Source organism: Oryctolagus cuniculus, chromosome 11 (assembly GCF_051225735.1).
Source record: "Oryctolagus cuniculus isolate XC-2025 breed Fujian yellow rabbit chromosome 11, ASM5122573v1, whole genome shotgun sequence".
In the NCBI taxonomy this organism is placed as follows: Eukaryota; Metazoa; Chordata; class Mammalia; order Lagomorpha; family Leporidae; genus Oryctolagus; species Oryctolagus cuniculus.
Genome location: NC_142877.1, coordinates 44,816,427 through 44,843,665, shown reverse-complemented (window position 1 = coordinate 44,843,665; position 27,239 = coordinate 44,816,427). Strand labels below are relative to the sequence as shown.

Sequence of the window (27,239 nt, the reverse complement as noted above, 5' to 3'; positions counted from 1 at the left end):
TCTTTACAATAAAGGAGTGGGTTTTGACTTCTGGTTGACTTCCCTTTACATTTTTAAGACCACACACACACACACACACATACACACTCACGCACACACACTCAAAAGGCTGCACACAGACACTAAAGGAATGCATCTTCCTTCTGAGGACAAGTAACTCATATCCAACTTTTCGCCAACCCCATTAGCCGCTCATGACCAGGGAGCTATTTGTAGAGAGGAAAAGGCAAATTCTCACGACTCCCCTCCCCCCATAACAGGATTTAAATCAGATATCTGGCCCTGAGACATCATTGCATAGGTTTCTATACGCAGTAGTTTGTGGACATGGAGTATCGTTGGCTTAAGAAGGCAAACCATAAAATGGGAATGCATTGGGGAAGCCCAAATGACCAACACCTATTAGCTGCTTATAATTCGCAGGGAATAATCCACACACCCATTGATCACCCATACCTTCTGGGAGGCTAAGATCAGACGTAGCTCCTTTCTGAGATCGATAAACCGATCGTGGAAGAGGGCCAAGCACCATGGCTCCGTGAAGTAGCTGTGGAGGCAAGGAGGTAGTCCGTTAGCTGGCAGCCCTCTCATTATCACTAATAAAGTATTTACCTGCTTTTTTGCCTTTATAAATTACAGTTCTGGTCCCACTGCAATCGTTTGCTCATAAAATGCCTTGTGGAACAGCCTGGCCAATCAATGTTTTAAATGGATGGCCCCGAGGTAAGGCCAGGTTCCATAATTACATTTAAAGTGGTTTAATTCAGAGCTGGGGCAAGACCCGGGGAAGAATCCTGATTTTATCAGGATTTAAAAGCCCGAAGACTTGTGAAAAACCGCGTCTCCAGTCTCTGCCCTCGTTTGACGAAACCAGATTGCAGGATTAACTGAACTGCTGCATAAACAAATTAAATTTGGGGAGACAGTAACACAAATGCTGTTCGTCATTAAGGTTTCTGGATTAATAATGACCAGAAAACCAGGCCGCTGTGGTGGTGCAGCACGGTCTTCGTGCGCGTGTGCCCGTGCTTAATTGAATCTCCTCTGGCAGAGCTGCCCTTTTGCTGAAGGTAGCTTATCTTTGCTAACTTTCCACTGAAAACCGGGCGGAGGCTCTCCTGCCTGGAGAACAGAATGGCCATCTTTTATTTGCAGGTTAGGGCTGAGAAATTAGATGCAGTATTGGAATAACCAACATCATTCACTGGCATTTTAGCTCTTTTGCTTTATTTTAACGCTGTGAGTGCGTGCCTTGGGAAGCCTAGGGTCAGGGGCTGATCTGTTTTGTGGGATTTGCTCTCCTGCAGGTGAGAGTCCGTTGTTTCTGTTCCTGCTGGTGGGTGTCAAGTGTGTGCACGGGGACAGGGGAACCCGGTGCCCCCATGCCCAGCAGCAGCTGCCATGTCCTGAGCATTAAACTGGTTCTTAGGGACAGAGGTTGGTCTCGGGGTCACCGAAGCCCTGGAGGTGAGTGTGATGGCAGGAGCCTGTGTCAGGACCACCTGGTGCTCACCTGGGTCAGGTATTGCCATCACCAACTCGCCCGACCAGCGTGTGACCCAGTTTCCCACCTAATCGCCCACCTTGTTGTTCAGGGCCTATATTCACCTGACTATGAATGCCACTAACACATACCCCATACTTGCCATGTGCCCAGTGCTCTGGTGGGTACGGAGGAAGTGGGCAGGGACCCCCAAAGACCAACATCCCGGCCACTCATGGAGCTTATGTCTTTGAGATCAATAGGAACTAGACAGTGTGTTAGGGTCCCTGCTGATGGGACAGGGAGTTAGCAAAGGCTGGAGGGAAGGGAGAGGCTGAGCCCGGTGGATATCTGGGGGAAAGGTGCAGCAGAGAGGAGGCAATAGCAAGAGCACACGGCCCCAGGCAGGAGGGTGCCCGGCCCGTGCAGGGAGACGGGATGGGGACCCACAGAAGGAGGGAGAAGAGCTCACAGCCATCGCGCCAGCACTCAGCGTGTGTTCAATGTCCACTGGATGCACGGTACCCATTCCACGATCCCTGGCCCTGAGTGGTCTTTCATGAGCTCTGCCTGGCAAATAGGTGGGCAAAGCTCCACAGCCTGCCCCCGATGGCGCGTGTGGAGGAAGAACCAGAGCCATCAGGGGATGCAGGAGAGGCTGGGGAGGACTGCCCGTCTCTGCGGCCCATCGAGGGCACGGGTGCTGTGTTGATGTGTGTCCTGGCTGGGGTTCTGGGCCCTGCAACCCCCGGCCGAGCTCTGACCCATGGGAGCAGGGAACTCAGGTGCTGCAGGAGGGGCGAGGATGGGACCCGCTCGCTGCTCAGCCCTCAGCCCCGACACTGCAGCAGGGCTCTCTCCAGGGTGGCCCCTGCCCCTCGGGCCTCGACAGCTGCTGGACAAGTTGCAGGGAACTGCGGCCTTGCAAACCCCGGCGTGCTGCTGCCTCCTGCATCGGAACCCAGGGACTGGGCCCTTTCACATTTTTTGTCGGCAGGAGAGACAAGGAGGTTTACAGAGCTCTATTCGGATTTTCTGTTTTTCCTCTCTTAAGAAAGAACATTTTGGGTTCTGTTAAAGAAAAGTGTGATAAGGAAAAGGAGCCTTAAAAAAGATGCATGTATTTATTTGAAAGGTAGAGTGACAGAGGGAGAGACAGAGAAAATAAAGACGTCTTCCACCTCCATCCAGGTCTCCCACATGGGTGCAGGGGCCCAAGCACTTGGGCCATCTTCCATTGTCCTGGGAAAGTCTTTTTTTTTTTTTTTTTTAGTATTTATTTACTTGAAAGGCAGAGTTACAGAGAAGCAGAGATAGAGAGAGAGGTCTTCCATCCTCTGGCTCACACTGCAAATGGCCAGAGCCGGGCTGATCTGAAGCCAGGAGCCAGGAGTTCCTTCTGAGTCTCCCCTGCGGGTTCAAGCACTTGGGCCATCTTCTACTGCTTTCCCAGGCCATAGCAGAGAGCTGGATCAGAAGTGGAGCAGCCAGGACTCGAACCGGAGCGCATATGGGATGCCAGTGCTGCAGGCAGCAGCTTTACCTACTACACCACAGCGCTGGCCCCTGGGAAAGAGTCTCGAAAGTGAATGACCAAGCTGACTTGTGAAGGCTCCTTCTCGACTACATCGCAGCTTAGGGGTGGTCCCTGGTGACAAGTCACAGAGGGGGCTGAGAGGAGCAAAGGCACTTCAGACCCCAGGAGGGCTGGCCCCGCCACTGAGAGCAGCCCCCCACCCCCTGTCTACCTGCAGTGCCACACTGCTCGCTTCAGGTGACACCCTCAGCCAGGGCGAGGCAGGGACCCCGGGCAGGGTAATCCGCACCCCCACAGCCAGGGGAGCCGGCTGCTGGCTCGCGGGGCTGCTGTGAGGTGAGGACGTTTCAGACGGCGCTGAAAACCAACTGCTTCCTCTCACTAAGAAAACAAACTCAGCCCCCAAATCCACCCAGTGAAGGATCCTGCTTGCAAGCTGATTCCTCACTTCTTACAGAAACTGCTTATCTGGGTAGTGGTTTTTAAAAAGTACTTTAACTTTGTTACTTGAGAGGGAGTGAGCGAGTGAGCCCTGCTCCTCCATGTCCTGGTTCATTCCCAGGGCTGAGGCCTTGAGCCGGGAGGCAGTTTCCACTTTCCACAAGCTTTCCACGCACTCTCTGAGCTTCAGGATGTTAGGAAGGAGTTGTCTGTCCTTTAAGAAAAGCTTAGAGGGGCCGGTGCTGTGGCTCAGCAGGTTAATGCCCTGGCCTGAAGCGCCAGCATCCCATGTGGGCGCTGGTTCTAGTCCCAACTGCTGCACTTCCGATCCAGCTCTCTGCTGTGGCCTGGGAAAGCAGTAGAAGGTGGCCTATGTGCTTGGGCCCCTGCACCCATGTGGGAGACCAGGAGGAAGCTCCTGGCTCCTGGCTTCGGATCAGCGCGGCTGCAGCCGTTGCAGCCAGCGGAATGAACCAGTGGATGGAAGACCTGTCTCTCAGTCTGTACCTCTCTCTGTAACTCTTTCAAATAAATAAAATAAATCTTAAAAAAAAAAAAAAGAAAAGCTTAGAATTACCGACAGAGGGCCAGCTTCCTGTATTCACGGTGCCTAGTGCTATGGAGCAATCAGCTTTGCAAAAATGTTTATTTCCAGGAATGTGAAGGCATTTCAAACAGAGCATAGAAATATGGAATGAAGATATAGTTTATTTTTGGTGCAAAAAAAAAGGTGCACACATAGTTTTTCATGAACTTTTTGAAAACCCTTAATATGCATGGATTTTGGACTTTTTGCACCCCAATAAACTCATCTTTTAATTCAATTTTCCAGGAGCTTTTGCAAGTAACGTGGTATTATGAATTTTAAATAAAAATAAAAAGACACTGACGTCTTTCTGATTTCATATTTAAAAGGGGGAAGACTCAACAGATGTTGTTGAGCAACCTAACTTGCTGGTTGCCTAGAAACAGAAATCTTCAGGAGGTAAGACTGGGCTAGGACACAGTGACAACATAGTTTTGAAGTGTTTGTCAACACCCACCAAATCCCTTCCACACCCCTGTAAGGAAAAGTTACACAAAGTCTCCAGGTGCCAGGTAGAAGATGTTCCTGTCTGTGGAGTTTGCCAGTGGCTGGCTTATTGTGTGTGTGTGTGTCGGGGAGGCGGGGGGCAGTAGCATTTTCCATCACTTGTGCAAATCCTGTACATTTCTAGGCTGCCCTGGGAGATGTCAGCTCAAGTGGAACCGCACGAACCGCTTCTGGTCAATGAGGCCCAATCATTACGCGATCGATCAGATGCGTCGGGGGCTCACCCTCACCTGGCATTCCGTGTGTTGTGTTTTATCAACACACTCGGAGCTGCTGGTCAAGCTGGCTCAGCCGCTGGCCATGCCCTGGGCTGGGGCAAGCCAATCGGCAGGGACACCCTGGAGGAAGCCACAGCCTCTGGCCTTAGGAAAAAATCCAGCTCATCTGTGGGGAGAGACAGGAGGGCAAACAGTGTCCCTTAAAGGCCTGGCTCCTGCTTCAAGGTCAAAGCCACTGCAGTAGACAACGGGAAAGGAGAGCGGCAGAGCAGCCAGGCTGCATTCTGCACCGTGACCGCGCAGCTCTGCACCAGGGAGAAAAAGGAGGTGGGTGGCCAGAGAAAAAACACCGTTCTTTTCCCAAAATCCCTTTGTTTAATGAAAAGCACTCTTACTTCCTCTTAGTGTGCTAATAGCCAGGTTTTGCTTTTCACACCACTGAGCGGCTCCCTAGCTGCACTCCCACCAGCTCGGAGGTTTACTCTCCAGGAGTCCCAGCGTCACGGTGGAGGGCAGGAAGTTCCCCTAAAAGGCCCAGTGACAGGTGCAGTCTCAGCTTTGTGATGCTGGGGGCTGGAGTGAGGCAGGCAGGCATTTGTGTTCACTCTGGAAGGCTGCATTGCTGCCCGAGAGAGAAAGCGGATCTGTGCACTTCTGTGCGTCTCAGAAACCAGAGCAGGAACAGATAAGTATTTCTAGTTAACCCTGGCTTTGCTTGGACAGTCAGGCCTGTGTTGACTTAGGGATGTGACATACTACACAAGACATACTACCCTGTCATGAGAAAAACCCTCAAAGACCCGGATGGAAGTTCAATGGTAACAATTTGCTGGGGCCATTGCTGTGGCATAGCATCTGCACCATAGCTGCAGCCTATGGCGCTGGCATCCCATATGGGCACCTTTTTGAGTCCTGCCTGCTCCACTTCCAATCCAGCTCCCTGCTAATGCACCTGGGAAAACTGTAGAAGACGGCCTAAGTCCTTGAACCCCTGCTCCCACGTGGGAGACCTGAAGAAGCTCCTGCCTTTGGACGGACCCAGCTCTAGCCACTGTGGCCATTTGAGGGGCAAACTAGCAGATGGAAGAGTCTCTCTCTCTCTCTCTCTCTCTCTCTTTTCCCTCCTCCTCCTCTCTCTGTAACTGTGTCTTTCAAGTAAAAAAAATTAAAAAAGAATGCCCTTGAGCCTAGCCTCAGTTTGTCAGAATCTGTATCTAGCTAATGTTTCCATTGGTTTGAGACATATCTAGAAAGGTAAGATGATTTGTGAAAGCAAAACCAATTAGTTGTCTGATAACCAGCCATGCCTGTCACCCGCTGAGATCTAGACAACAGAGAAATAAGTATCCTTGGAAGATAATCCGGTTGTGGCTTCATTGTCACAAACCAGAACTGGCCTTGGTGGACAACCCAGGCTTAGGGATGTACGGAGGATGGTTTACCGTGCATTGCCACTAAGACCCAGAAGTCAGCAACTACGGGTTGCATGTGGTCTGTTCCCAAGACTGAGGTTGAGGCTGGGACCTTTTCCAAAACTCCTGGCTTCTGACTGGCCAACTCCCTCTCTCACGCTTTCTCTGCCTTTGCCTCTCTGTAACTCCACCTTTCAAATAAATCTTTTTAAAAGATTTATTTTTTATTTGAAAGGCGGAGTTGCAGAGAGGGAGAGGCAGAGAAAGAGAGAGAGGTCCTCCATCTGCTGGTTCATTCCCCAAATGGCTGCAATAGCCGGATCCGAAGTCAGGAGCCAGGAGCTTCTTCCAGGTCTCCCACATGGGTGCAGGGACCCAAAGACCTGCGCCAGGATTGGAAGTGGAGCAGCCGGGACTAGAACCGGTGCCCATATAGGATGCCAGCACTGCAGGTGGCAGCTTTACCTGCTATGACACAGCGCCAGCCCCAAATAAATAACTTTAAAAAAAAAAAAGGGTAACTATTGGAATTCCAGGTGAAGGGGCTGAGCGGGGTTCCTGCCTGGCACAGAGAAAGAGCTCCATATAAACTCGTACTATTATTATTGTTCTTAATTATCCTGTTGTAGATATTTGTGTAAGCTGGTATGAATTAGGTACTAACTACATTATTAAACACTTTCTGCTTGCTGCTTAATTGAAAGAAAGTCTTTCGTGGGCATAATTGCCATTTTTCTCCTTGGGGACTGCTTTTCCCCCATTCAGGGAGTCGTCATAAATTAACTTGCCGGCAATTTGCAGGTCAATAAAGGAAGAGAGACGTTGTGAGGAGCCCTCATTAAGTTTTATCCTGTGCTAAAGAGTTATATGGGCACAGATAAAAATTACGTGGAAATCGTTACATTGAGGACTTGTTCTGCCAGAATGGAGTTCTTCCTTTGCTTTATTTTTGGCCTGCTTCTTTTGCTGGGTGTACCAGTTACACCATAATGGCTAGGCCACCTGTTCATACAAGGTATTCAGCCAGGGGGCTGGGGGCAAGGTCCACACCGCAGAGGGCTGCATTTTCTGCTGACCCGACACGGCCTGACCTGCCCGTGAGAGCCGTGTCTCCTCCACGTGTGCAGCTGCAGCTCCGTGTTAATCGTGCCCGCCCGCGCCCTTCGTGGTGCTGGGGAACGGGGTTTGGCGTCTGCTTCCTGCATCTGCTGAGACTGGGAGTTAGCTCTTAGTGGCTTCCCCGTGCTCCCATCGCTGGTATTTCTTTGCTCATTGGCGGCTTTATTAGGGGGCTGCATTAATAGAATTCATGCAATAAATCCAGTGCCCTGCAAGTTGCCAGCTACTGACATCGATTTGTTATCCAAGTTCACGACTTAATAGTATGAAGCGAGGTTAGCATTTAGTTCTGTGCGGAAAGGGGAGCTCTTAGTACTCCGGCTTTTCTTTCCCGCGTTCCCCTCCCTCTTATTCTGGCTTCTCTTTTCATAGAAAGCACAGCCATTTTCCATTAATTAGGCTGCCGAGAGCCAGGCTAGCATTAGGCCTGGCAGCCACTCGGCACCACACACGGCCACGCGTATTTCCTATCTATTTTCTGCAAAAAGAGGGGCAGAGCACGTAGGTGCCCACAGATGCCCCCACAAGGCTGGGGGAGGGGCACAGCGGCGCCGGGTGGGATCACCTTGTGGGAGACCAAGGCTGCGGGCACTGGGAAGCCCCAAGAAGTAAGCCACTGGGCTGGCTGCCTTTTGTCTCTCTGGTTAAATGAACTGCTCTTTGAACTGGGAAAAAAAAGTGCTTAGCAGAAATATCATTGACCAGTGCAGAAGGCACACGTCATGTTTAATGCGTGTGTAAAGTAATTCCCTTTCGTAACAGCCTTTTTTTCCTTTTTCCTTTTTTTTTTTTTTTTTTTTTTTTTGGCGAGAGGAAAGAGTTTATTTTAAGAAGCTGGCGTCTTGGAGAAAGAGAGCTGTCTTGATCCAAAATGTGCTCTTTCCTCGTAACAGGCTTTTCTCATCCCTGTGCTCATATTGTTCGGTGACGCTCTGATCGATGCAAAGAGGAATTACAAACTGCTCCGCTGCTTTATTTGTCACTCTTAGGATTTTAAGGTTGAGGTTTCCAAATTTCAAGCATGAAAAGTTAACTAGAATATTCCTGGTTCTTACTGCCCCCAAACACAGTAATGAGGGGAACAGATTATAGCCCTTGGGGAAGTAGAATTCTTGGGTCCACACTGATACAAATAAATGAAGGAAAAACTAAAGGGAGGAAAAGGCATAATTCTTCTTTACGGTAGGGTGCTAAGCAATGATTGCGGAATGAATGATGGGATTTGAAAAGAAAAATCACTGTTTGGCAAATAATAGCAACAAATGAATCTGGCAAGAGACATGGGTGGATACTAAACCAGTGGGAAACAAGAATGCTGGGAAAGAGCGTATTTGCACAGTCTCAGAGCTGCACTAGTTAATCCCAAAGGTGAGGGAGTGCGCTTCCGGGGCGTGGCCTGCAGCCTCCACTCTAACCAGGTGATGCAGGTTCACAGCACAGGGCAGTGCCAGGTGTCCTGGCTCGCTGCCCCGGAAATGATGCACACTCAGCCTGAAATGAGCAATGAGGCAACTGCAGACACACCCCCAGGTGAAGACATTCTGGAAGACAACAGACCTGTGCTTTTCAAAAGTGATGCTCACGAAAGCAGAAGGCTTGGAGGAATGGGCGCAGTGGGCCAAGCAGCCTGTGATGCCCGCATCTCATAGAAGAACCTACGCTGGAGTCCTGGCTGCTTCCTGCTCATGTACCTGGGACAGCAGTGGAAGGCGGCCCAAAGTGCTTGGGCCCCGTACCCACATGGGAGACCCAGATGGAGCTCCCAGCTCCTGGCTTCAGCCTGGCCCAGCCCTGGACTTCGTGGCCATTTGGGAAGTGAGCCAACAGATGGAAAATCTCTTTTTCTCTCTCTCTCTCTCTTTCTCTCTGCCTTTCCCTCTCTGTAACTCTGCCTTTCAAATAAATACATACATTTATTTTAAAAGTCGAAGTGACATGAATGCAACACAAGTGTGACTCTTGATTCAAATCTTGCTTGTAGCCTCCCTGATGCCCTTCGGGTCCACCCTCCAGCCAAGGACTCAGCATTGCAGTTGGCTGTCACTGTCTCCTTAGTCTTTATTTTTTTCTTAAGTTATGTTTTATTTCTTTGAAAGGCAGAGTTACAGGGAGAAAGGGAGAGACGGAGAGAGAAGTTTCTCATCCACTGGTTTACTCCCCAAATTGCCCCAATGGCTGGAGCTGGGCCTGTCCGAAGCCAGGAGCCAGGAGCTTCTTCAGGGTCTCCCACGTGGATGCAGGGGTACAAGCACTTGAGACATCTTCAGCTGCTTTCCCAGGTGCAATTGGCAGGGAGCTTGATTGGAAGCAGAGCAGCCGGGGACTCGAACCGGCGTCCATATGGGACACTGCAGGAGGTAGCTTAACCCACTGGCCACACCGCTGGCCTCTTTTGGATATTTGTGGTAATTCCATTTTGTTATTGGGTAGAAAAATATCGTTAGATAAGAGGACTAGGTTTTAGTGCTCTGAGTACACTGAGGTGACTTTAGCTAACAATAATTATATATTGCAAAACAGCTCGGAGAAAGGATTTTGATTGTTCCCAACTCAAAGGAGCAATAAACGTTCGAGGAGATGGAAGTGCCAGTTGCCCTGATTTGATGCTGATGCACTGAGTACATGGCCTGAAATATCACACCGTAGCCCCTAAATATGTACAGTCATTATGTGTCAATTAAAAATAATGCAATTTTGATGACTGTATGGTGGCTATGAAAGAATGTCATTGTTCTTCATAGATATTTCATGAAGCAGTTAGAGATAAAGAAGTATTACATCTGCAACTCACTTTCAAGCCTCAGGGAGAAAAAACAGTATCCATGAGGTGTGTACCCGTATGTGTGTGTGTGTGTGTGTGTGTGCAGGGGAGTCAGTGAGAGAGAGCATGAATCACAAAACAAGTGAGATAAAATGTTTCTGTTTTGGGAACCTCGATGAAGGGCGGTCATTTTTGTTCTATCATTGCAACCTGCTTCGAAGCCTGAAATTATTTTGAAATTAAAAATTCAGAGAAATCAGTACATGTTCGGTCTCTTTTAGGTTACTTTTCCTGGAGAAGTGGCCACAGGATTAGGTTTTGCAGTCTGTGCCCTCTGGAGTCTGGTGGCCGGCCCGAGCAGGTGAGGGCTGCACACCCAGGAGGCCCACTGCGCCCACCTGGGGCAGGGGAATCCCAGCAGATGGCCTGGGTGCAGCTGGCAGGACACCCTTCACTCTTCCTCCCAAAGTGAACTACCAACCCGCCTTTAGACCTGGAAGGGGTGAGATCACAGATCCTTGGGGGCGGGGAGGAGCTTCTTGTTTTATAGGCTAGAAAGCATGGGAGGGTTTAGAGTGGCAGCTGCCAGGACCAGTGTGGTGAGTCCTGCCCTGGAGCTGTGGGCGCCCATGGGCCACCCACAGCCGACAAGCCTGCCATGGGGCTGGTCTGGATTGAGGCGCACAGCCCAGATTTGGAAGACTCAGTTAAAAAAAATAATAATATAACATATCTCACTCATCATTTTGTATCAATTAATTGTAGAAAGGACAATAGTTTTGAGAATATATTGGATTAAATGAAAACACGTTACTAAATTAACTTAATCTGTTTCTCTTTATGTTTTTAACGTGAGCGTTGAAATTAAAATTTTGTAGGTGACTCGAGTCTACTGAACAGCACTGGTTTAGGTAAAAATGGAGCCGGCAGGGGCAAGTTTGGTGGTTGGTATTTGTTGAATGTCTCCCTTGAAAAGCATTTCAGATGCAAGGATGAATCTACAGTGGGTCCATACACCCAGAGGTCCTCCAACAAGAGACTGACCTGTCCAAGATAATCACACAACACCGTGCAGCAAGGGCCGCTCTCAGCAAGCAGAAGCTCCACGGAGGACTCGGGACCTGCAGACAGAGGCCCCCAGGAGGACCTCCTGAAGCATGGAGGAAGGAGTCCGTGTCGGCCACAGGTGTCCCAGGCTGACGGAAGAGCATGGGAATGCACATGGCATGCAGCGGGAGGTCACGTGGTTTGACTGCCCCAGCATGCAGTCGGATGCAAGGTGGGAGGCAGTAGGTGTGGCTCGGGTCTGAGTCTTGTTCCTGGGGCCTGGACTTGATTCCCTAAGAGAGGGAGGTCATGGGCAGGTCTTAACATCCTGTTGATGTTTTCAAACTGATGCTCCTGCAGCTGTGTGTGTGTGTGTGTGTGTGCGTGTGTGTGGAGGCTGAGCAAAGAGAGCTACACTGAAAGCAGATGGTGGGAGGAAAGTTTAGAAGGTGCAGCAGATGTCCTGACTGCACGCGGGAGGCAGGGAAAGCAGGGAACAGGAGATGCTCCCGGGGTTCCAGCTGGAAGATGGAGGGATGGATGGAGGGGTGGGGTGGGGGGAGAAGTAATGAATTCATTCCTTTTTTTTTGACATGAGGTAGAGACAGAGGTACATACAGAAAACTGTCCAGCAGGTGGACAGCCAGACATGGCACAGACTGAATGGGAGCAGTGCCTCAAGGCAGGAGTGTGGTCCAGGAGAGAGCTGGTAAGACAAGATCAGGAAAACAACAACATTTCTCAGGTGGGAGGGGCAGATGGGGAAGCCTGAGCAGCATTCTAGCAGAGGAGATGTCTAGGGACACAGGCAGAAAAGAACAGTCTGAGATATACTGGGTGAAAGAAAGACACCGTGAAGTTCATGTCATCTGTGTCTTTCTGTGCTTTTAATGAGAGCACTGACATTATGATTTTATAGGCGACTCATGTCATACACTTACTGGACATAACTGGTTTAGGTAAAAATGGAGGGAAGGGGGTGGGAATCGTTGGTTCACAGCAGGAGTCCAGCACAGAGAGGGAGGAGCTGGAGGTTGTCTTCCTAGGAGGGGAATAATACAGGATTGGGCTTCTGCCTTCACACCCCAACTACACTTGTCAACTGTTGTTGTTTTTTGGCAATAGGCATCCTAGCAGGTGTGAGGCGACAGCTCATCTGGGTTTTGATTTACATCTGCATATCCTCAATGATTAGTGATGTTCAACACCTTTTGATACACCCGTTGGCCATTTACATCTTCTTTGGAAACATTGTTCAGGTCCTTTGCCCATTTTTAAAATTGGGTTCTTATTACTAGTTAGCTATTGAGCTATATGAGTTCCTTATGCATGTTGGCTGTTCGCTCTTTATCAGAGTTATGATTTGGAAGCATGCTCCCCCATGCTGTGGGCTTTATTTCTGTTTTGCTGGAATTGTTTACTTCACTGTGCAGACGTAAACCTACTTGCTTATTTTTGCTTCTGAGCTTGTACTTTTGGTGTTACATCCCAAATCCTATTGGAAGACCAGTGTCATGGATCTTTCTCTCTACGTTTTCTTCTAGGACTTTCATGGTTTTGGTTCTTACGTTTAAGTCTTTAATGCATTTTGAGTTGATTTTTGTGTATGGCGTGAGACAAGGGTCTAATGTCATTATTTTACATGTGCCCTCTCAACACAATTTATCGAAAAGACTACCTTTTCTCTCTTGTGTGAGTTTCTGGCACCCTTTAGCTGACAAGGGATTTACTTCTGGGCTTATTTTCTGTTCCATTGGTCTATGTCTGCTTTTAATGCCAGTATCATGCTGTTTCGATTACTGTAGCATTTGTAATGTAATTCGAAATCAGGTAATGCGAGGTCTGTAGCTTTGTTGTTTTTCAAGATTGCTTTGGCTGTTTCTTTTCTTTGTATTTCCATATGGATTTTGCAATTGTTTTTTCTATTTCTGTTAAAAAGTCATTGGACTTTTATCTATCTATCATCTATCTGAAACGAACAGAAAAAGATCATCCATCCTCTGGCTCACTCCCCAGATTTCCACAACAGCTGGGGCTGGGTCAGGCCCAAACCAGGAGCCTAGAACTCAATCTGGCTCTCCCATGTGGGTGACAGGGGGACCCACATACTTGAGCCATCACCCGATGCCTCCTCAGGTGTACGTTTTCAGGATGCTAGAATCAGAATTGGAGCTGGGACTCAAAGTCAGGCACTCTGACATGGGCAACCCAATCCACGTGGTATCTTAATCACTGTTCCAAATGCCCACCCCATCACTGGAATTTTTACAGGGATTGCATTGAATCTGTAGGTCTCCTTGGGTACCATGAACATGTTAACAATATTAATTCTGTCAACCTACGAGCACAGGATGTTGCTAGTGATTTATTGAGAGAGGGCTCCCAGGAGAAGGGAAGAGAAGGGAGCAGGAGTGGCAGAGGAAGTAGCTATCCAAGGATGCATCTGAACTTGAATCTGGCTTCAGCCTGGTCCCACGGAAAGCTTTGGAGTGTGAATTGCATCACAGAATTCATCCAACTTTGAGGCAGGACGTTGGTCTACTGTAGCCCGGGTTACTCAGTCATTGGCTGTGGGGCCCTCTGGAATAGAACAAAGTGTACCTTCCTGGGCAAGGCGAGAGTTATGAGCTAACATTCCCACAGCTGGGGCAGGCGGGCAGTAGACCAGTAAAGGAAGCAGGGTAGGCAACACCAGTGTCCACTGCAAAGGCAGAGAAACACACATTCTATTCGGCCTTGTTATATCCCAGAGTCGAGGAAGTAGCTGGTGACATCACCGGAGCACACAGCAAGTCTTGCATACGACACTTCTATAGCACATCTCAACTCGGACCCTTTCACCCCACATCCAACTAGTCCGAGCCACCATACGTTGGCATGTTACTGTCCCTCCCACTTTAAAATAAGCAGCCAAAGTGCACGTCTCCACCTTCAAGGATCCATAAGACGCAGCTCCTCTGACCTTCGTCCACTCTGCTGCAGCCACACTGGGCTTCGTACTGTTTCTCAAACCATCCTAGCTCACTGCTCAAAGGGAAGAGGCAGTGAAACCAGTCTGAGCGCTCACCCAGGGCAGATGAGACCTGGCATCATTGATGGGGCACCACCCAGCAATTCATGCAACACAGAGATCTGATCAAGCAGGAAGAAAGGTTTGTATAGAATCCTGGTGAGAAGAACTTCCTGGGGCAGTCATACGACTCTCCTGTATTATCCACCGTCTGTTTGGGGGATGAAATTTATTCATTCAATCTGGTAAAATCTATGAAGTCATCTCTCCTCTCCCATGAAATCGCCTCTCTAGGCTTGGCTAGATGGCTCCCTTTTCTCTTTAGGGGAGGTCTTTGTGTGTTGTGTGCTGCAGTAGAAACACAACTCAAAGGTTTGTCTCACCTGAAGCTAAAGCAAAGGCAGGCCAAAGATGTAAACAGGTGACCCTAGCCTCAAAGAGAGTCTCCTACATTCAAGATAAGAGTTCATGCCAACTGCTTTTGGAAACAGGTTATTACATAAAGTGAGGCGCATCTATATTCTTTAGGGATGCTTCAGTTAAAATTTTCAAAGGGAAGAAAAATAACGGGAACATATATTGGTGTTATTTGATTTAATTCTCTCTCTCTCTCTTTTTTTTTTTTTTTTTTTGACAGGCAGAGTGGACAGTGAGAGAGAGAGACAGAGAGAAAGGTCTTCCTTTGCTGTTGGTTCACCCTCCAATGGCCGCCATGGTCAGCGCGCTGTGGCAGGCGCACCACGCTGATCCGATGGCAGGAGCCAGGTACTTATCCTGGTTTCCCATGGGGTGCAGGGCCCAAGCACTTGGGCCATCTTCCACTGCACTCCCTGGCCACAGCAGAGAGCTGGCCTGGAAGAGGGGCAACCGGGACAGAATCCAGCGCCCCGACCGGGACTAGAACCCGGTGTGCCGGCGCCGCAAGGCGGAGGATTAGCCTAGTGAGCCCGATTTAATTCTCTTTTACAAATTACTTGTTCATAATCTCTTCCACTACTATTTGATGTCATACTCAGGATTCTAAACACTTCCATAAAATAAGAAAAATAACAGGAAGTGTAAGTATTGGAAGCGAAGGGAAAGAGGTGCTGTTATCTACAACTAATAATCATCTGCCTAGAAATTGCAAGATCATTCATTAAAATATACTTAATTAAAAAAGGCTTGCTTTTTTGAAAATTTGGAGATTTATTTATTATTTGAAAGGCAGAGTTACAGAGAGAAGGAGTGAGGAGAAGGGGGGGGGGAGAGAGAGAGAGAGAAAGAGAGAGAGAGAGAATCTTCCATCTGCTAGTTCACTCCTAGATGGCTGCACGGTCAGGGCTGGGCCAGGCCAAAGCCAGGAGCCAGAAGCTTCACCTAGGTCTCCCACATGGGTGGCAGGGGTTCAAGCACTTGGGCCATCCTCCACTGCTGGGCTACGTTCCCAGGTGCATTAGCAGGGAGGTGGACGTAGAGGATGGGGCAGGTATACTGGGTTAAGCTGCTGCTTGGGGTGAATGCCTGGGATTGAGTTCAGCCTCTGCTCTCATCCAGCTTCCTGCCAATGTGCACCTGGGAGGCAGCAGGTGATGTCTCAAGTACTTGGCTCCCTGCCACCCACACAGGGGACTTGGATATGTATGTAAAATATGTATTGAACAAATATATATTATATAGAAATACAGTATATTAAATGTATGCATTTATTCATGGCATAGAGGAACCTTAAAAGCATATTGCTAAAGCCAAGAAGCTCATCTGGAAAAGGCTGCATTTTCTACAACTCCAACTATATGACATTCTTGAAATGGTAAAAGTATGAGACAGCTCAAAGGATTGCAGATTTGCAGGGAAGGGAGGGGAGAGGGATGAACAGACTTTTAGGCCAAAGTATTCTGTTTGATTTGTAATGATAGGTACATGTCATCATACATTTGTCAAGACCTGCAGAAGGTGCAACACCAAGAATGAACTCTGATGTAAACTCTGGGATCCAGTTAATACTAATGTACCAATACCGGCTTAAATCATATGGTTTAAGATGTAAATGACTGGATAAATTGTTTCAGGTAGAGGAAGGTACATGGGAATTCTGTACCTTCTGATCAATTTTTCTGTAAACCTAGAAGTGCTCTAGAAAAATTAAGCCTGGGGCCAGTGCTGTGGCATAGCAAATTAAGCCATCACTTGCAATGCCAACATTCCATGTTCTAGTCCTGGCTGCTCCACTTCCAATCCAGCTCCCTGCTGATGTGCCTGGAAAAGCAGAGCAAGATGACCCAAGTACTTGGGTCTCTGCCACCCGTGCAGAAAACCTGTATGGAGTTCTTGGTTCCTAGATTCTCCTGCCCAGGCCAGCCCCATGCACCCAGCTGTTGCTGCCATTTGGGGAATGAACCTGTGCATGAAGATTCTCATTATTTTCTCTCTCTCTGCCCACAACCTCCCTCCCCCATAATTCTGCCTTTCAAAGAAATAAATCTTTAAAGAAAAAGAAAAATCAAATCTATTAATCAAAAAAAAAAACTGGAAAATATTGTAATGAATATAATAAGGATCATTGGTTTCATTTTATCATAAACTCTTCTTAAAAAAAAATAGACAACCAGTAGGGAGATGGGCAAGGGCAAAGAACAAGTAATTCACAAAAGAGTTAAGTACAAATAGACAATAAACCTATTAAAAGGTTCATTTGACAATGAAGAAATGCAGTTTTTACTCTTTCTTTCTCCTGTAGATAAATAATAAAACATGGGATATATCATGGGTTGGTGGGGATAGAGATAAACATGTCCTCTTTTACACTGTTGATGGGAGTATGGAGTGGAGTACCCTTTCCTGAGGATAATTTAAACTAGCATCTTGATGAAAATGTAAATGTGCATACCCATAGATCCAGAAATTCCACTCATGCACACAGAGATATTTCCAATGGAAACAGCACTTACAATAATGGGAAAAAATTGGAAATACCCAAATGTTCATTAACAGGAAAATAGCTAAGTTGAGATTGGACCATTCTAAGAAATAGAAATAAGCCATTAAAAATGGTGAGATCCAGGTATACTGACGTGGAAAGATCTTCAATGTTGAGTTACTGAGTGAAAAAGGAAAACATGTACAGCACAAGCCCATTTAGTTGAGAGCACAGGCATCTACTGAGGATCGTAGTGAGCACTGGGCACAGGAGTGGGATCGAGAGGAGTGAGGCAAGTTCATCTGGGCAGTGATAAGAGATTTTAAGGGGCCAGCACTGTGGTGCAGTGGGTTAAAGCCCTGGTGTTCAGGGCACTGGTTCAAGTGCTGGCTGCTCCACTTCCAATCTAGCTCTCTGCTGTGGCCTGGGAAAGCATTGGAAGATGGCCCAAGTCCTTGGGCCCCTGCACCCACAACATGGGAGACCCAGAAGAAGCTCCTGGCTCCTGGCTTTGGATCGGTTCAGCTCCAGACATTGCGGCCATTTGGGGAATGGGCCAGTGGATGGACACCCTTCTGCCTCTACCTTTCTCTGTAACTCTTTCAAATAAATAAAAATACATCTTTTTTTTTAAAAAAAAGAGTTTTTTAATAGTTATGTAAAGAGTCTGTCTTTTCTACTTAATTAAGCTCTGTGAAGGAAGGCAGTATACCTTGGTGTTTTAAGTATCCTACACACTACTTTTCAATAATATGTACTGAATGAATAAGAATTAGCAACATTTAAAAACTGAATTGCAAATCAAGAATAAGCCAGAAAGATGTATCATTAAGGACATTTATTGTAGGGTTAATTATCAAAACAAAAGCTTAGAAATAACTCACTTGGTTAAATAAGGCACATCAGTATGGTTGAACCCTATTCTGTTATTAAAAAATAATGTCATTAAAACAGTATTTCAGGGGCCAGCATTGTGGAGTAGCAGGTAAAGTTGCCACCTGTGACGCCGGTCATCCCAGCTGCTTCCCTGCTAATGGCCTGGGACGACGGCCCGAGTGCTTGGGCTCCTGGCTGTGGCCTGGCCCAGCCCTGGCTATTGCGGCCATCTGGGGAGTGAACCAGAGGATGGAAGGTTTCTCTCTCTGTCCCTCTGTCCCTCTCTCTGTGGCTCTGGCTTTCAAATAACTTTCAAATAAATAAATAAATAAATCTTTAAAAACTAATATTTCATGCAGGGGAAAATATTCTGAATATAAGCTAAAATGGGAAGCTGTACATTAGCAGGTGAAATATTGTTCACATGTAATTTTTTAAAAAAGATTTTATTTATTTGACAGGTAGAGTTACAGATAGTGAGAGAGACAGACAGAGAGAAAGATCTTCCTTCCGTTGGTTCACTCCTCAAATAGCTGCAATGGCTGGAGCTGCGTTGATCCTAAGCCAGGAGCCAGGAGCTTCTTCCTGGTCTACCACTTAGGTACAGGTGCTGAAGGACTTTGGCCGTCTTCTACTGCTCCAGGCCATAGCAGAGAGCTGAATTGGAAGAGGAGCAGCCAGGACTAGAACCGGCGCCCATATGAGATGCCGGTGCCGCAGGTGGAGGATTAACCCAGTGTGCCACGGCGCCAGCCCCCACATATAATTTTATATTCAGGGAAAAATACCCAAAGGACACACACCAAAAGTGAATGATGACCATCTCTGGGTGATTGCTCATGGGTTTCTTTTGGTTTCTTCTTTGCTGTTCTGTCTTACAGCTCACCTGTGTGGGTTCTGCAATGATCATCTATTCCTTTCGCAAACAGAAAGCAGAGTTTTGTTTAAAACATAGTATCTCTAGAAACAGAGCCTGGCAGGTTAGATATCTGTGGGTGCCCTTAGAAGCAGCCATTCACCACTGGATACTTACTGGCTCTGTGTATCTGACTGTGATACAACTTCATCTACACACATCTTAACCATCGATACCCTTAACCTGCTTTCTGTCTGCTGAATTTAGACTTGCCTATATTAAACCTTCTGAAGAACATTTTGAGCTGGCGCCGTGGCTCACTAGGCTAATCCTCTGCCTGCGGTGCCGGCACACCGGGTTCTAGTCCCGGTCGGGGCGCCGGATTCTGTCCCGTTTGCTCTTCTTCCAGGCCAGCTCTCTGCTGTGGCCCAGGAAGGCAGTGGAGGATGGCCCAAGTCTTTGGGCCCTGCACCCCATGGGAGACTAGGAGAAGCACCTGGCTCCTGCCTTCGGATCAGTGCGGTGCGCTGGCCGCGGCGGCCATTGGAGGGTGAACCAACGGCAAAGGAAGACCTTTCTCTCTGTCTCTCTCTCTCTCACTGTCCACTCTGCCTGTCAAAAAAAAAAAAAAAAAAAAAAAAGAACATTTTTGAGAAGAGCATTTGAACTCTTTCGTGAGTGTCCTTTTTTTTTAGATATTGGCCTATTGTTTGGCTTCTGTGCATCTGAATTCCAGCTTGTTTTTGGAAAAAAATTGTGTTTAAAAGTAGGAGATTATTTCTTACTCTCTTTGAATGCCTGCTGCATTTAGGGTTATTTGCTGATGTTTCTGTTATGGATAAAGGGCAAGGCTGGTGGTGCTTCTCATGGTTATGATGACTTGAGATCCATTCATTCACCGGAGGCTTCTTTTAGGCTGGAGGCGTTTTCCCTCGGTTTTCTATCTCTGAGCTCTGAAGAAAGATGGAGGTAATCTGGATGGTACTCCCATTCTGGCCCCCACAAGGACCCTCTCCTAACTGGGATTTCGGCTCCAGGAAGTTGAGTGACAGCCCAGTGAAGAGGGAGAGAGAAGGGCGCTTTGCCCACGCACGGTGATCACAAGAGGTATAGCTGCATAATCACCTCATTAAGGGCCATCTGATATTATTGAAAACAAAGTCGTTATTATGATACTTTAACAGTCGCAAGCCTGAAAACCACTCACCGTCTAATTCAATAAATAAGCTACTTAAGTATAGAAAGTCACAAGGAAGAACAGATTTTGTGTCATATTAGCAAATTTGATTTTCATTAATGCAAGATGAATGTCTTCTGTGAAACACTTTCATATCATATTAATGACATGATAGCAAACAGCGTTCGCAGGTTGCTAGGCAACACGAGGACCCTTTAATGATTCGTCTCTGAACTTGAGAGGGCCAGGGAGAGAGGATGCCGGAGCTCTGAGGACAGTTCCCACTTCTTGGCAACTGCTTGTGCTGCAAGACCACCATGGGGTTGGGAGGGAAGGGCATTGATGGTATCATCTACCGTGGCGAATACTCTGTGTGCTTCTTCGCGCTCCCCTCCTTCTCAGGGCCTTGCTGTGTGGGTGAGCGAGAACTGAGAAGCAGGCTTAAAAACGACAGGTCAGTCTACGTGTCCTGCCTTCTGCTGCGGTGAAACCAGGATGAGAAATGGAGTCTGGGCTCTGCGAAGGCTATCTGCTGGGCCTTGGTTTGCTGTTTGCTGGAATCTGGCCCTCCGTCCTGCTCCCTGGATCCCCACGAGTCCACAAAGCCAGGGCAGCCCTTCAATCCATGCATCTCAGTTATGCATTAACGTGTAACAACCTCCCCAGAATTTGGTGGCTTAGGGCGACAGCCAGCTCACCGTGCTCCATGATGATCAGGGCCCCAGACAGGAAGATGAAGGCCACTCAGGTGACTGGAGGCTTCGTCACTCATGTGCTAGACACCTGGCTTGGGATGGCTGGAAAGCTTGGCTCTGCTGGGACTTCCACTGGTCAACCCACACTGCTTGGACTTCCTTACAGCATGGCTGCCTCACGATGAAATTAAGCGTGGATGATCCAACAAACGAGGTGGGAGCTGCACGGTTTTCTACATGCTGGCCATATGAATCACATGGTCCCGCTTCTGCCAAGTCGGTAAAAGCAGTCATATAGCTTGCTCCAATTCCAGGGTGGGGGACACAGACCTGACTCCCTGGAAAGAGTGCCAAATGACGTGGAGCCATGATATGGAGCCCCAGGCCGGGCCAGCAGTCTCTCTCCAGGGAACCTGGAGTTGGGGCTGAGAAGCATCTGGATAATTCTATTGGTCTGAGTGATTTAGGGCCTGGAACATGGGAACTGTTCGCAAGCAGAGAAAAGTGTGCAGAGTAAGAAGCAGCCACTGACTGGTTCCCGCCTGCTGGCTCTTCCTGACTGGTCCCTTCCACCTGTAGGGCACGATGGGTCTTTCCAGCCTCTTCTCCTTGTTAGCTTGCATTTATAGTTTTGATTGAGCTCTGCTGTTTGTGATCCAAGACTCTTATGTCACTCAGATCATCAGATGTTTTTTTTTTTCTTTTTGACAAGCAGAGTTAGACAGTGAGAGAGAGAGAGACAGAGAGAAAGGTCTTCCTTCCATTGGTTCACCTCTCAAATGGCTGCTACAGCTGGAGCTACACCGATCCGAAGCCAGGAGCCAGGTACTTCCTCCTGGTCCCATGTGGGTGCATGGCCCAAGGACCTGGGCCATCCTCCACTGCCTTCCCAGGCCACAGCAGAGAGCTGGACTGGAAGAGAGAGGAACCGGGACAGAATCCGGCGCCCTAGCCCCAGGAGGATTAGTCAAGTGAGCCGCGGCGCCAGCCCATCAGATGATTTTTCAAGTGACTTACAGATATAAATGGGATGGGCTGGGGCTGGTGTTGTGGTGCAGTCACTAATCCAGCACCTGGGACTCTGGCATCCCATATGGGCACTGGTTCATGTATTGGCTTCCCATCCAGCTTCATGCTAACAGCCTGGGAAAGCAGTGGAAGATGACCAAAGTCCCACGTGGGAGACCCGGATGAAGCTCCTCGCTCCTGGCTCTGGCCTGGCCTAGGCTGGCCATTGCAGCCATCTGCAGAATGAACCACTGCAGGGAAGGTCTCTCTGCATTTTTCCTCACTTTCTCACTGTAACTTGGACTTTCAAAATTAATAAATAAATATTTTAAAAAATAATGTGATGAATTACACAAGTGATGTGCATTTTCCTTTATTAATTTTAGTCATAGCTATTGGTCTCTTGCGGCCGTAAGTTTCTTTCTTTCTTTCTTTTTTTTTTTTTTTAACACAACGCTCTGTTTTTCCTTCTCCTGAATCTGCCAAACACTTTGTGTCACAGTTTTTGGCTAAGTTTGTGTTCTGTGATTACATGATTTTAACAATGCAAATATTAATCACAGTCTTTTCTTGTGTAAATTTTAATTTTTTTTTGAATTAATAACCATAATTTTTTCTTAGCTTTCAATGTGTCTGACACAGTGTTTCCAGAATGTTCCAGTAGTTCTGTAAAATACCCCTCCCTACTGTTTTGTTTCTGCTTCTGGGCTCCTCTCTGGCCTGTCTACTTGTTCTCTTAGCCATGGGGCCTTTCAGTGTCACAGCCCTATTTCATTCTCTTTTAGTTTACAACTTTGGTTGCTTCTTTTTTGTTGTTGTTTTGTTTCTTTGAAAGCCAAAGTTACAGAAATATGAGGGGAAGAGGGAGAAAAGAAGAAGGGGGGAGAGAGAGAGAGATCTTCCATCTGCTGGCTCACTCTCCAAATGGCCTCAATGGCTGGGGCTGGGCCAGGCTGAAGCCAGAGTCAGGAGCTCCATCTGGGTCTCTCACATGGGCAGCAGGGGCCCAAGGAGTTGGGCCATCTTCTGCTGCTTTCCCAGACCATGAGCAGGGAGCTGGATCGGAAGTGGAGCAGCCGGGACTCTAACGGGTGCTCATATGGGATGCTGGCATTGTAGGAGGCAGCTTCACCTGCTGCACCACAATGCCAGCCCCTGATTGCTTCTTTTTTTTTTTTTTTTTTGACAGGCAGAGTGGACAGTGAGAGAGAGAGACAGAGAGAAAGGTCTTCCTTTTGCCGTTGGTTCACCCTCCAATGGCCGCCGCGGCTGGCGCGCTGCGGCCGGCGCACCGCGCTGATCCGATGGCAGGAGCCAGGAGCCAGGTGCTTTTCCTGGTCTCCCATGGGGTGCAGGGCCCAAGCACCTGGGCCATCCTCCACTGCACTCCCAGGCCACAGCAGAGGGCTGGCCTGGAAGAGGGGCAACCGGGACAGAATCCGGCGCCCCGACCGGGACTAGAACCTGGTGTGCCGGCGCCGCTAGGCGGAGGATTAGCCTAGTGAGCCGCGGCGCCGGCCTCCTGATTGCTTCTTAAAAGAGATCTTTACTGTGCAGGACTCAAAAATATGCTTAATTTAGAAGTATGCTTTAATGAACTCCAGTGTCCACTGCCCAGCTTAGTCACTTGTCAACTCACAGGCAATCTCGTGTCATCCTAGGCTCAGCTACTCATTTCCTCCTGGGTATTTTGAAGCAAATCCCCAGACATTTCATATGTGTCCCTAAAAGATGATTTTTAATATATATACACATACATAAATATATATGATGAGATTTAAATCCTTGAAAATGCAATTTAAAAATACATTTATTTTGGTAAAAAAAAATTTGAAAATCTGCGCATACGGTCCTGTTCCTTTGGTTCTGACATGAAATTGTTTCCTCTCAGGATTTTGAAGCCCTTAGGTTCTGAGGCTGCTACTGAAAAATCTGATGTTTTCCTTTCTAGCTCCTTTTTTTTTTTTTTTTTTTTTTTGACAGGCAGAGTGGACAGTGAGAGAGAGAGAGACAGAGAGAAAGGTCTTTGTTTGCCGTTGGTTCACCCTCCAATGGCCGCCGCAGCCAGCGCACCACGCTGATCCGATGGCAGGAGCCAGGTGCTTCTCCTGGTCTCCCATGGGGTGCAGGGCCCAAGCACTTGGGCCATCCTCCACTGCACTCCCGGGCCATAGCAGAGAGCTGTCCTGGAAGAGGGGCTACCGGGACAGAATCCGGCGCCCCGACTGGGACTAGAACCCGGTGTGCCGGTGTCATAGGCGGAGGATTAGCCTAGTGAGCCGTGCTGCCGGCCTCTAGCTCCTTTTCAAGCGCCCTGCTTTCAGGAAGCTCCTCGTCGTCCATGGTGATCTGGAACTTCATGATAAGGTTTCTTGGGCTATCTGCCATTTCTTGTGCGAGGTATCGGTGGATTGCTCAACGTGGAGTTGACGTTTCTCGGCCTGGCAGTTTTCCTTCTATCACTGCCCCCAGTAGACTTTTCTAGGCCATTTTCTCTTTCTGGAATTCCCAGTAGTCTGAGCCAGGGCCCTTGTGTCAGTGCACTTCCGTGACTCCTATCTTATAGTTCCACTCCCAGCTGCTGCCATCCTGCTGGGGACCGGGGACTGGGGGCTCCTCGCATCGGTACGTGGATCTTCACCTAATTCCTTCTCTTTTCTTCTCCACACTCAACGCTTTTCCTCCACTACGTCTTGTGTCTGACATCAAACTACCCAGAAAACCAACCCCCGTTCTCCTAGCGGGAGGTGAGAAACTACAGCTTCTCTGCCCTGTGAGCCCCCAGATCCACTGCCCTCTCGCTGACCATCGTCTCCTTTCCAGGGTTCTTTGTCCACATGTAAAGGTTTACCCATTTCTTGGGGGGGTGTCTGCTTTGCTGTCTATGGCAGTCCCAGAGGGAAGAGGAGCTAAGTGTATATGTTCAGTGGGCCGTATTTCATCAGAAGGCCCTAAATTATTTTTCAGTACAATCTTATAGTACATTGCCGAACCCTGGACCAAAATTTAGTCTCATCCTAATTCTGGGGTATAAATTTATTGGAAAACTTCCTCTAGCTCAACCTGAGAGCTTTGTTCCCGAGGATTTGAGGATTTTTGGTAAAACTGAAAAGCCGCGTTAGTGCTTCTCATCGCTCTTGTTGTTAGAATGGTTCCCTGAGCTCCCTGGGACACAGAGCCTGAGGCAAGGATCAAGTGTAAATGTTCTGCTTGGAAGGTGCAGTTCCAGGGCAGCCCTGGGAGCTGACCCAGCGAAAGATGAGGGGCAATTCAGGATTGTGGCCCGAGTTCCGGCTGCTGCTTCCCCCCAGGGGCACCCCCTCAGCCACGTGGGATGCCTCTGGACAGGGTGCACATGGCATCTGGCTATGAGGACCGATGGGAGGCAGGGAAAGGAGGGCTTCCTTCTCTGGTTCCTTCCTTTGAACAGAGAAGTAGGCCCCTGCACTTCCACGCTGCATCAGACAGCCTACGGCAAGTGACTTGGGAAACAGACCATACGGCCTGTGGTCCACAACTTTACCCGAGTCCAGAACTGGGTGGAGCAGACAGAAACACTCAGGGAGAATCCAGTGATGCTGAGAGAGACTGTGGCTGTGTGTGGTTTGGATCTGATACCCTCCTGGGCTCCTGCCTTCCCAAGCAGCCTTGCCCTGGGCCTCAAGGCTGGGATATGGCCATGCTGATGGTTCTAATGGTGGACAGACCATGGAGCCTTTCCCCAGGAAGTTTTCCAAGTAGTACAGGTTTCTCTTATGATTCATTTTATTTATTTGAAAGACACAATTCCAAAGAAAGGTAGAGAGCCGGCGCCGCAGCTCACTAGGCTAATCCTCCGCCTAGCGGCACCGGCACACCGGGTTCTAGTCCCGGTCGGGGCGCCGGATTCTGTCCCGGTTGCCCCTCTTCCAGGCCAGCTCTCTGCTGTGGCCAGGGAGTGCAGTGGAGGATGGCCCAAGTGCTTGGGCCCTGCACCCCATGGGAGACCAGGAAAAGCACCTGGCTCCTGGCTCCTGCCATCGGATCAGCGCGGTGCGCCGGTCGCATCGCGCTGGCCGCGGTGGCCATTGGAGGGTGAACCAACGGCAAAAGGAAGACCTTTCTCTCTGTCTCTCTCTCTCTCACTGTCCACTCTGCCTGTCAAAAAAATAAATAAATAAATAAAAATAAAAAAAATAAAAAAAATAAAAAAAAAAAAAAAAAGAAAGGTAGAGACAGAGAGACAGAGATTGATCTTCCATCTGCTTGTTCACTTCCCAAATGGCCACAAAGGCCTGAACTAGGCTGATCCAAAGGCAGGAGCTTCTTCCGGGTCTCCCACGTGGGTGTGGAGGCCCAAGCACTTGGGCCATCTTCCACTGCTTTCCCAGGCGCATTAGCAGGGAGCTGGATCAGAAGTGGAGCAGCCCAGGAATTGAACAGGCACCCCATATAGGATACTGGCACTGCAGGGCGGAGCTTTAACCTGCTGTGCCACAGCGCTGGCCACTCCCTCTGATATCTAAATACCAAAGTGTGAAATGCCTGAGCCCAGGGCCTACTGGTGACTTTGGCTTTCGTAGTAGTCTAATCCTAGGGGAGGAAGCCAGCATGCAGGGACAAAGGGGCTGACGGTATTTCAAATCCTGGCTTCAGGAGCAAGGCGTTTAGCCAGAGGTTAAGAAGCTTGTAGCCCACAGTGGAGTGCTTGGTATCAAGTCCTGGTCTGGCTCCTGACTCCGGCTTCACGACAATGCAAACCCTAGGAGGCAGCAGTGATGGCTCACGGACCTGGGCTCCCGCTACCCACATGGGAGACCTGGAGTGCGATCCTGGCTCCTGGCTTCAGCCTCGGCCCAGACTCAGCCATTGAGGGCTTTTGGGGAGTGAACCAGAGGATGGGAGCCCTTTCTCACTCCGTCTTTCTCTGTCACTTCACCTCTCTGCCTCTCAAATAAATTAAAATAAAAAAAGAATCCTGGCTCCAGACGGCCAGTGTCAACCCTGCTCCACCCTTGGTTCAGCTCTGGGACACATTAACGTCTCCTCCAGTGTTTGTCAGATTGAGCTGGGCTCTGTCACCTGTAGACAGGCTCCCGGATAATGCTCATGACTGGAAGTACGTCAACAAAGCCTTCTTTTTTTTTTTTTTTTTTTTAACATCTTGAAATGAATGATTTAAAAACAAAAAAAAAGAACTTCTAAAACTCTGTCCTTGGTGATGCCAACTGAGTGCTTTTCCTTGTGGGGCCCTTGCACAATGGCTGCAGACTCAGCCTCCTTGTAGGGCATCAGGCCCTTGCCTTCCAGTTGTTTGGAAACAGCCCTTCCCAGGGGGCTCAGTCTAGACTCCAGACAGGTGCATGGGTGCCTTTGGAAAGCCTTAGGTTCACACCGGCCAAGTAATCATGTCCTTCTGCGCCTAAGCTGTAGAAAACAACGAGTTGGTAATTAAAGCCCTAGGCAAGGCCAAGTTCAAATCCCCTGGCCACCAGAAAATCCACATCTCCAAGAAGTGGGCCCATACCAAGTTTAATGCAGATGAAAGTGAAGGCATGAGGGCCGGCACCAGCACCGTGGCTCACGGCATCCCGTATGGGCACCGGGTTCTAGTGCCGGTTGCTCCTC

At 48.6% G+C, this 27,239-nt stretch overlaps 1 protein-coding gene across 2 annotated transcripts in view; it reads right to left on the bottom strand.

Moving 5' to 3' along the window:
- Positions 1-27,239, bottom strand: part of CFAP61 (cilia and flagella associated protein 61) — a 250,889-nt gene that overhangs the window by 5,651 nt on the left and 217,999 nt on the right. For both annotated transcript variants that reach the window (XM_008256339.5, XM_008256340.5), the window contains exon 26: positions 457-547. In XM_008256339.5, the coding sequence (XP_008254561.3) occupies positions 457-547 (91 nt within the window). The remainder of the gene's footprint in view (positions 1-456; positions 548-27,239) is intronic.